Raw genomic sequence first — 10,802 nt, forward strand, 5'->3', positions numbered from 1 at the left:
AATTCTACCCAACTGTATACAATTATGCCTTACGATAGGCAAGCAGGCGTCTTGTAAGAGTGCAGGGATGAAAATGGGGTAGAGGAAGATTGAGAAGGATACTTGCCCCCTATCAAACAACTTTCCAGAAATAATTATACACAATTTCAATGATTACTAATTACGCTTCCAAAAGGGTCTTTCCTAAATTTTGTCCTGAAAAGATACGACAATAATCCTAGAAACTTTTCAAATAAACACAATTTTTTGGTTAACTCACAAGAGCAATTTCTTTTTCAGTACATGAAATTCAGAATATGTTTCTGTTGAATTTGAAAGAATTTTTGTTACAAAAAAATATTTTAAAAGCTTGGTGCAGGAAGAGAAAAAGTTCAGATCGATGGTTTGTACTTCATCCAAATACAATTCAACCCCCCCCCCTCACCTGGGATAATGGCTTTGCAAAATAAGTGAATTCCATCTTTCCTCATTTTTCCTCCATCCCTTAAACCTAATTTTTATCACCATAATTTCCTTTTAATTAGAATTAAAAATTTGACATTTGTAAAACTTTCTTTTATATAAATTGAATAGAAAAAAATCTGAAGGCTAATAATGCAATAAGATTTCGATTGAACAAAATTTAATCGAAGTCTCTGTTAGTGTGATCGCTTGAAAGTGCCGATAAAGCCTTAGGATTTTGAAGATATGATTTAATATTTTTTTACATTGATTATATAAAGAAAATAAAGTTCAACAACAGTTAATACGCAAAACATAAATCAATGCATTTCAATACAAAAATATTCATCATCAACTGTTTACACATAAAATTATCAAGAAACAGACTTCGATTGGATTTAAAAGTGCCTATTTATTTAAACTTCTACAAAGTTTGGAAGTTGCGCAATTTAATAAATCAATCGATTTGCAGCAAATGACTAGATGCAATTAGAATCTTAAATAACAACAGATCCTTCCAGTTACTAAAGCAAAACTCTTATTTTAATGTATGTTTGTGTTATTATATTCTTATTATTCTAAGCAACAAGAACTTCTGCAGGTTGATTTAGTAATTAAATTTCGGCAAAAATATTAAGGAATTGCATCTGAAAAATCTTTAATAACAACAGTGTTTTCAACAGTGTTAAACAAATGCAAATTTTTTGAATTTAATGATAAATTCCGATGTTGTCAAACCTTAAAAACAGATTCCAATTTCAATTTATGGCAATTTTAGAATCAATTGATGGTCAGTGCAAAGTGTGTTTAAAGTTGGTAAGAAGTGAGCTGTTTTCTTCCAGCATAAGGTTAAAAGACAAAGTTGTCTGGTTCCCCAATCAAAGAAGATGCATTTTCAAATGTATGTCTTGATTTTGAAATGTTATATTGTAGATGTTTTTCTATCTGTTCATCCACAAAAGTCAATTTATTTTACGTGTTTGTCCTTTTCTTGATTCCCGGCGTTGCTCCATTCGCTTGTTTTAAACATTGTATTTCTTTCTTTCCCCTTAATCTATTTTTCACTTAGTGATCGTTATCATACTATTTTAGTTTTTTGCAAATCTTTGATTCAAAACCCGTGCTTTTGACACTAACTTTTTTCTAAAGATGAAGCAACGTAGAATCTTGGCCTCATCTGGAATTGATTGTTTTAACTTAAGAATTTGACTTACAATATTTCTATGAAAAAGTCTTTACTACGAATTTTTTTTTTCAATTTGCTAACTTCAATTTTGTTTTCAAGGATGAATTGTGACAAAGATTACTGTTACATTTTCCTACATAATGTTTTTTATTTATAGCAAAGGTTGTGTCGAAGTAGATCTAAACTCTGTTAGCCTGTAGAGAATATGTTGTCTTGAAAGTGTAACAGCTTTGTTAAAGTTTTGCTTGTGAAAACAATAAAACGTATTAGGCTTAGGTTCCGAAGTACGTTCCTCCGGATGATTAAAAGTAGTTCAGCATTCTAACGGAAGATTTTTCTTGTGACAAACAATTTTATCTAAGATGATACTTATAAATAATTTCTGTCAGCTTTTTTTTGATTCGTGAAACTTTATCATCAAAATTTTTTATGCTTATAAACAACTATTGTTGCTAGGTTTGATGGGCTTCTTTATGTGTATATCTTTAATGGACAAAGAGATTTTCTAATTGCTTTTGTAGAAAACGGCTAGTAAAAAGTAAGCCTTGATTCAGTACTAATATTTTTTAGACTGTTGCTGCTTGTGATTTCTGTAAATATAAATGGAGAAATACTTCGTCTGCCATGCAAGATCTTTGCCAATTTTACTGCTGTGCTTCATGATCATTCACTTAGTTCTACATTTCGTTCTTTGGACAACTTGGATGAGCAGATGTGTAAGTTTGAATGCATCATGGAGCATCGATGCAAGTCTATAAATTTAAACAGAGAGTTGGGTATTTGCCAGTTGAATAGCAAATCAGCACAGGATCCAAAAGATTTCATTGAAACGCAAAAAAATGAGTGTTGGACATATTATTCAACCCGTTTTGAAGAGAAAAATGTGAGTTTTCTATTGAAATACCTATTTAAAATTCAACTAACTTTATAAATTTAAAAACTAATTTGGTGACAGAAAATTGCGAAAAGGGCACATATAAAAATTAGTTGAAAAGAGAGAAGAAGGAAGAACAACAAGTCATTGATCAAGATGAGCGTCAAACACATCTTTCAATCTTTATCTTTTTAGCTCTGCAAAAAACATGGCCTTAAACAACAAGAGCTTTATTCTCGTAAATTTCAAGACTAATATAGCACTCGTGATATGATGTGATAGGGCTAAAAATTGATCATTCATGAAATAAAACTTTTACATTGCAGGTTGGTCAGTATTGCCAAGCAAATGATCCTTGCAGCGCCGGACATAAATGCATTGACACTAGCTACTGCCGAGGGTATAAATGCATTGGTAAATACAATAGTAACTACATTGGTATCAAGATCTTTTACTTGAGTCAAAGTAGGCATCTTTCAAGGTACAAAGCCTTTGTTTAGTATTGTGCATAAGAAGAGTTCTTGTTACAATTTCTTTCTGTAAATTATCTTCCACCCACAGCAAAGAATATCGCCTATAAGAAGCCATCTTCCCATTCATCAACCCGTACATATGACGGAACAGAATTTGTGGCAAGCTTTGGAAATGATGGTGACAGAACGGCAGAGTGGCAGAGATGTAGTTTAACCAGTTATGAAGAGCAGCCCTGGTGGCAAGTGGATCTTAAAGAAATAGCCGCTGTCACACATGTTCGGATAACAAATTCTGTAGCCTGGTCTACACATAATATAAACCCATTCAATGTTAGTGTTGGGAAGGCTAGTTCAAACGGGGGAAGAAACAATGCGCTTTGTGTCAATAATGGAATGTTGGCTAGCGGCGAGATGAAAACTTTTTATTGTCCAAAGCTGATGATGGGTCGCTACGTGAGTGTGTTTTTGAACAGGAAAGAATTTCTTCAAGTATGCGAGCTTGAGGTTTATGAAGGTATATGTTTGTTTTCAATATTTTAGCTTTCTTTCCCTGGCTTTTGGTCAAGTGGTTCATATGGACAATGGAATATCACCTAATTTGTTGTAAAAATACAAAGCTCCATCTATTTCTCATCACCCAAATTGTACAGACAAAGTCTGAATGAAGAGATAATTTTTTTCTTTTTCACAGGTTTTTGTATTGGCCTAATTCTGACCATTAAATAAGTTGCAGTTAAAATAAGATGAAGTCTAAACGTGAAATTATTATCCAAACTAAATGCCAAATTGGAAAAAAAGATAATGTGACGAAAATATCTCATTGATTGATTGGCTTTATGCTTGACAATATTGATTGACAATAATCTTTTACACATGGTTGAGAATGTACGTTTTACAATTGGTCTTAAAAAACGTGTCTTTAAACCAAAGCTTAAGTCAGCAAAAAGTGAAAAAAATTATCATTGGCCACTCTAAACCTAAAATGCGAGCTCAAAAAATGATAAATTTGAGTATGGCCTGCAAAACATGTATTTTGTTTTCCACGTTGACATGGTGATCTGTTGCACGTGGCAAAAACTTCACAAAATGATTTTACCAAAAAGAGGCATGGAATATATCAAATTTTTATAAAGATAGAATATAATTCCTATTTTCATGTAGAGGTAGGCCCTTGTTCTGTATTTCCTAATGCTGATAAGACAGTATTCCTCTCGTGTTTTTACGCACGTCCGTTCTCTACCCTTCTTTCCGAACTCTCCCCTAATCTAATCTAACACGTTGCTGCATTAACAAGTGCTGTCAGCAGAATAATAAATTTTAATAACGCGTCCATTTCGCAAAATAACCGAGAGATTAAAATACTTTATTATACTAGAGTCCAAATTCCATAACATGGAATGTGGGTTCTTTTCTATCAACAAATACCCAATGAATTTTAAACCAAATTTCAATATTCTTTATACGACCATAATTTTGTTAACAGCGGAGAATTTGGCATATAAAAAGCCTTCCTTACATTCATCATCAACCACAGCAAATGGAATCACATTTGTTGCCAGCTTTGGAAATGATGGTAACAAAACTGGAGACTGGCAGCGATGCAGTATCACAAAAACTGACATATTACCCTGGTGGCAAGTGGATCTTACAAGGCAAGCTGCGGTCGCAAGTGTCCAAATAAGAAATGGCGCTACTTGGGGTCAAGAAAAAATCAATCCATTCGATGTCAGTGTTGGGGATGATAGATCAAGTGGTGGACGAAACAATGCGCTTTGTGTGAAAGATGGAAGGTTGGCAAGTGGTGAATTGAAAAAGTTCGATTGTCCACAGGTCCTGATGGGTCGTTACGTCAGTATCTTTTTGAACAGGCAAGAAAATCTTCAAGTATGCGAGGTTGAGGTTTATGAAGGTATGAGTTTTCACAGCAAAATTGACTCCTTTAATGTTGGTCAGTAAATGTAAATGTAACTTGCATCTTGCTCATTGGGCCATTACTTTTGATAAAGCAACTGATTTCTTGGCTTTAACTACTTTTGGCATTTCATCGACTAAACCAAACAGAATGGGGTCACAATAATACAAGCAAACAATGTGAAAAATGTATTAAACTGTAGAGAAACATCTAAAGAGAAAAAATGCATAGGCCAATTTGCACGGAGGTCTTTTAAGACCAAAAGCAATGTCGAAGAGAACTCTTTTTGCGAGATGGCTTCCGATGGTCCCGAAAAGGTAAGCTGTTCATGAAATAGATCTAAAAAATGATTCTAAGCGGCTTTAGTGGAGGAAATGGCAGTTTAGAGAAGATTTTATTATCAAAACCCGTTTTCTTGAAAATGGGTCCAGACATTTTGGTGTTGTAAGTCAAGGATATATAAGCCATTGACATTGTCTAGTACAACTTTTGATTGTATAGATATGTACTGTCATAGAGATGTGCTTAATGAGTATACCTCATTTAAATTTATGAGTATATTTTCTTTTATTTTTGAGACTAAGATTATTCTCAAATTACTTTTTAGCGACGAAAGGTGAAACTGATTTGCATTATAATGTTAATGTCTCTAAGGCCAAATACGTCTTTTTCAAAATATATATCGTGAAAATTACATTTGTTCTGCTTTCCAAAACACTAAAATAAACACTATATTCAATTTTTTTTAATCTTGATTCTTTGATTGTTTTTACATTATTTTTAAATTTCAGAGATTTAAATTGAGCATTAATTTTCTTATAAACCTTATTCTCAAAAAAGTGTGTAGCCTGAATATAATTCTATGTTGAATTTTCATGAAGTTAAAAAGCTAAGAGTTTCTGCACATTATTCTGTTAATAGAAATTATATTTTTGAAACAAGTAAAAAGAGGCTTGATATTTATTCTGTCATTTTGTGATATCAAAAGTTTATTTTAACATGAACTTTCCATTTTAGATGAATTCTGAAACAAAGCTTGATAAATCTATATTTATTCTCCACTTTCTGGCAAGCACGAATGCATTGGAAGAGAAATGTAATATATCTGCTACAATCAGCAAAAGAGGACATTAAAAATGCACAAAGATTTCATGTTATATGTTTGAATTTTCTGTACCGCAAAGTTTGGAAATGGCATGAAATATTGTAAACATAGCACGCTGAGGTACCTTTCGTCTGACACTCTTCACCCAAATAGACAATAGTGACAGTTTGCACTAAATCTTAACTTGCTGCATCTCGCCCTTAAAATTTTGATGGAAATGAGCCATCGTCTTTTCATCTAGGTGTTTTGGAATCAAAGCAAAAGGATCCCAGCTTGTTTCGACAGCAAAAGTTCGCTATCTCTTTTTGGCAATTCACGGTTTTTAAAAAAGCCTGTAAAACGCTTAGTCTTTCTCTTGAGCCACTGTCGATTCATACTTGGATGTAAATTTTCTGCCTACCATTGGTCATTAACACTCGTTTGTACTCTGAAAATTGTCGAACGCAAAGAACTTCAGTAAGCTATGTTTCCGATTTTTCATGGAATCTTCAAAATTTAGCAAAAAGTGACAATTATCGTATTTTAGGGTTTTTTATCTATTAAGTACTATCTATTAATTATGAACAGTGGGGGCGAAGGCTGAAAAATATTTTTGGCTTGTGACTTGTGCTCAATTTAAGAAATTTAAATTACAAAAAATCAACTTTTTCCCTGAAAGATTATTTACAAAGACTTGATGTTTTCTTTAAGCTTTAAGAGCTGTCAGCAAAACTTTTGACAGGAAAAATCAGAAAAAAGATCAGAAACATAAATTATGCAAAGTGACTTTATTGTTTTGATTTGGCTATATATAGCACAGCAAAGACCACTGTATCGTGTTATTAAGTGACATGAATGAGAGTCTTGTTATTTGACTTATGATATTATAGTCTCTTTGATCTTCAGAAAATCTAATTCGAGTTCAGAAATGATAATACAGAATGATTTTGTACGCTGCAATAGTTATACTCGTAACGTGGAACATAAAATGATATTAAAGAGTGATGCAAAAGAGTTTTCTATTTTCTCTCCATTACTAATGTAACACTTTGTTCTATATTACTATAAATAGTTATTTGCTCGATCTTGGCACATTCTACACTGATGGCAACAGCAAAATGCATCTAGAGAGCTGGTGAAACTAAATACAGATGCACACAAATGGACCAACGCAAAGTATGTTGGGTCTAATTATGCAATGCAAAGTAAATACCCGTTCCAACAAACAGCACACACACTTGTGCCACAAAACATCTAATGTAAATTCTGTGCTAGTTCATAAGGCGTCAAACTATTGCCCAAGGAGCCTTAAAAGCAAAATCATTTTCGAAGTAAAATTCATAATGGAACATGAACAGTTTTTTGTTCAAAATCAGACTTGCATGTAATGCTCTTTGTAACGTCAAATTCCAAATTCTTAGTTTCTAGAGACTCGTCTATCCAAAATTATGACCGAATATATAGTCCGAATTTTTCATGCATTTAATTTTCAATTTTTCACTTTACAACGTATCTCAGAATTTTACCATGCCAAAAAACTGAAATGGTATTTGGAAACCGTACTAATACATCATAGAAATGTAAGAGCAACGGCTCATTTGTCTCGGCAAGGCTTGCTCTTGTCAAAAGTGGTCTCGTTTCGGACAACAGAGCCCGTTCCACCGAAAATTGGGATGCGAAAAGGGAGGTAAATTGAGGTAAATTTTAGTTAGACTATCTTAGTTCCTTATTTTATCTTGATAAAATTCATTCTTTATATTTGCTGCTTTGAAAATTTAACAAAGTGACAAATATGACCATTTCAAGAAATCATTAAACTTTTTTTTCAATTTTGATAATGTAAACAATATATTTTTCCAGTTTAACTCATCAGTAAATTGACAAAATATTAATAAGTTCAGTTCAATCAAAGTCTTCAATGTTTGTTCAATAAAAAGCTTGTACAGAATGATCAATAAATAAAATTTTATTCTATTTTATGAAGCGCATTTATCAAAACTTCTTCAGAAAAAAATATTATGCGATGGTTGATAAAGCAATTGATGTGCAGCAAGTGATTTGGAGCATTTTATAAGAAATATCTAATAAAAAACAGTTTATACAGTTAATTGAAGAAATATATTTTATATGCATATTAATCTTATCATTATTTATTTTAAAATCTCTGAATAATAATTGCTTTTGCAGGATGTTAAAGCAATAAGTTTGCAGCAAAAATTGTTGTTATTAAAATATCTTAAATAGCAACAGTTCTGCAAGTTATTAAATCAATTCATTTTCAATAAATTGTTAAACACTTTATTGCCTTAATATTCTAAACAAATGGAAGCAACCAAATTTATAAAGAAATTCAAATGCGGGAAGTTTCAAAACGCATTTCAAATCTAATGTATAACAACTGTTTTCGCGAGCAAATAAGCAATTGATTATCAAACCAAGTCTTTTACCATTTTGATTACGTCATCTAAGTCGTATTCTACATATTGCAAAAATGAAATCACTTGATGGTTAGTGGTAAGAATGCTCAAAGATTGTTTAGGGTGATCTGTTTTTATCCAGCATAAAGCGAAAAAAACAAAACTTTCTAGTTTTCTGATATGAAAGGAAATGCATTATCAAATGTATCTATTTTTACGTTATTTTATATCTTTTTTTATCAAAAGTATTCACTTTGTATTCAGAGTGTTCAAAAGTAATCCCAAAGAATTCACAAAGTAAAGAACTAATGTTCCGAAATATTTTTTAAAATTTTGAGAATATTGTGGCTTGAAAGCGTGACAAACCTTAAATAGTTTGCTGGCAGAATCAAAAAACCTGAACTGGTTCAAAATTCAGAAGAACTTTTTCTAGATGAGGAATTCTTATGGACAAAGAATTTGTAATATATATAACTTTCATCAAAAGTTACTGAATTCTAAATACAATCGTTATGAACCATTGCCGGGTAACATCCGCCATTAAGTCTGGGTAGCGAACTGACCTTTGGACTCTATTGCCATCAACCGTTGCGATGGTGATTTCCAATACATCAAAGCCGTAATTTCACACTCTTATCAATACTTAATTACACTGTCTATTCATTAATATCAATTTATAATGCTTTGTTTATGTCCGTTTTACAGTAGGGTATTAATGTTTGGAGACAAACGTTTGATTCACATATTGAGCCACTATTTAAAATTACAAAAAAGAGCTGTTCGAGCTATATCACATCAAGAATTCCTTGCTCATTCTCTTCCTATTTTTAAAAAAAACTTCAAATTACTTAGAATCTCAGATGTCTTTAAATTGAAACTATTGTCTTTTGCTTATGAATCAAGCATTAAGCTAACTCCAATGTATTTCCATAACTTCTTTTTCCCTAATACATCTATTCACTGTCATGGCACAAGGCAATCAACACGTGGTGATCACGTCCTCAATATGGCAAAAACTTTACAGTACGGCTTGAAATCAACTCGATATATGGGGGCAAAATTATGGAACAATCTACCTGTAGAAATAAGAACTACCTCTTCTAAATTCTTATTCAAAAAATATTTGAAAAATTATCTTCTAGAAACTATTTGAAAGTCAGTGAGCTTTGCAAAACTTCTTGTTTAGTCCATAAAGTAATTTAATTTAATTCAACGAGACATAATTATAAATGGACATATAAATCGCTGAAACAAAAGGGGGGCCGTCATCATGTTATTTAACCTACTTTGAGGCCTCTCCAGCCAAAGAAAAAAATTTTTTTTTATTGACTAAAAGTTAGCATCTGGTGCGTGTATTATGGCAAAGTTGTAGTTTTTGTAAACTTTCAATTAGTTTAGAAATTATAAGGCTTCAAAGTTGCACCTTTCCGAGAAAAAAGGACAAAAGCTGAATTAGTTTTGTTACATTCTGACGTCACAGTGTGCGGCTCTCGTTCTTCATGAATTTTGTATATCTTCCACCGAATCGTGAAGGAGTCATGGCCACGCGTTGATAACTGCATCTAAATCTACAGCAGGTGCTTTTTAGGATCGAAAAATATTAAATGTTTACAGTTATTCTAGTTATGCGGGTCGGAATGTGTCCATGCTATGTCACGACTGGTTTTGATCACCTGGGTAGGCCCACAAAGCTACGGCTTCCTGTTCCAGATCTTCCCTCGCGTATAATTAATCGAAACTGACACTTCAGTTGTTTTCCAGAAACGATGAACAACTTCAGAATTGATATCTGAGATGCTCAAACTAAAAGCCGGTGAACAGAATTGAGAATACCAACAATTGCAGTGTTCAATTTGCGACTGGTCGACGTTCGATTCGGTTTGAGCCGACTCAAAATTGCGTAACAGTGTCACCTAACCGAAAACTTTTGTCGCTTAATTCAATTCAATTATCGAAGTGCAAGAGCTTATATCTCATAAACTGTAAAAAACAAATAACGAATTCATGATCAGCAGGTTCAACTCCTTTAGATTAGCCAATAAAATGCAATTAAAAATTTTGGCTGGAGAGGCCCTTTAAGAATTCTGCTTCATGTTGTCTTTTAAACAGTGTTATTGTTGTTGTTGCATCAAATCAAATCAAATCAAATCAATCAAATCAAATCAAATCAAATCAAATCAAATCAAATCAAATCAAATCAAATCAAATCAAATCAAATCAAATCAAATCAAATCAAATCAAATCAAATCAAATCAAATCAAATCAAATCAAATCAAATCAAATCAAATCAAATCAAATCAAATCAAATCAAATCAAATCAAATCAAATCAAATCAAATCAAATCAAATCAAATCAAATCAAATCAAATCAAATCAAATCAAATCAAATCAAATCAAATCAAATCAAATCAAATCA

At 32.3% G+C, this 10,802-nt stretch overlaps 1 protein-coding gene across 2 annotated transcripts; it reads left to right on the forward strand.

Annotated features, from left to right (window-relative positions):
* Positions 1 to 806: 806 nt before the first annotated feature.
* LOC135681427 (uncharacterized) lies at positions 807 to 6,291 on the forward strand. 2 transcript variants are annotated; one of them, XM_089113463.1, is made up of 6 exons: positions 808 to 1,342; positions 2,198 to 2,510; positions 2,828 to 2,915; positions 3,063 to 3,488; positions 4,458 to 4,883; positions 5,904 to 6,291. In XM_089113463.1, the coding sequence occupies exons 1-6, from the start codon at positions 1,329 to 1,331 to the stop codon at positions 5,912 to 5,914; spliced, it is 1,278 nt and encodes a 425-aa protein (XP_088969589.1). In that variant the 5' UTR covers positions 808 to 1,328; the 3' UTR covers positions 5,915 to 6,291. The 2 variants fall into 2 exon arrangements, with proteins under 2 accessions (XP_088969588.1, XP_088969589.1); XM_089113462.1 differs by lacking the exon at positions 5,904 to 6,291 and having other exon boundaries at positions 807 to 1,342; positions 4,458 to 5,877.
* The last annotated feature ends 4,511 nt before the right edge of the window (positions 6,292 to 10,802 follow it).

The sequence above is a fragment of the Rhopilema esculentum genome, chromosome 17, assembly GCF_057945365.1.
Source record: "Rhopilema esculentum isolate cy_ngs chromosome 17, ASM5794536v1, whole genome shotgun sequence".
Taxonomy (NCBI): domain Eukaryota; kingdom Metazoa; phylum Cnidaria; class Scyphozoa; order Rhizostomeae; family Rhizostomatidae; genus Rhopilema; species Rhopilema esculentum.

Coding starts and splice junctions, on each gene's coding strand:
- LOC135681427 (XM_089113462.1), top strand. Junction 2,511..2,827: donor CCCGTTTTGAAGAGAAAAAT/GTGAGTTTTCTA, acceptor TTTACATTGCAG/GTTGGTCAGTATTGCCAAGC. Junction 3,489..4,457: donor CGAGCTTGAGGTTTATGAAG/GTATATGTTTGT, acceptor TTTTGTTAACAG/CGGAGAATTTGGCATATAAA.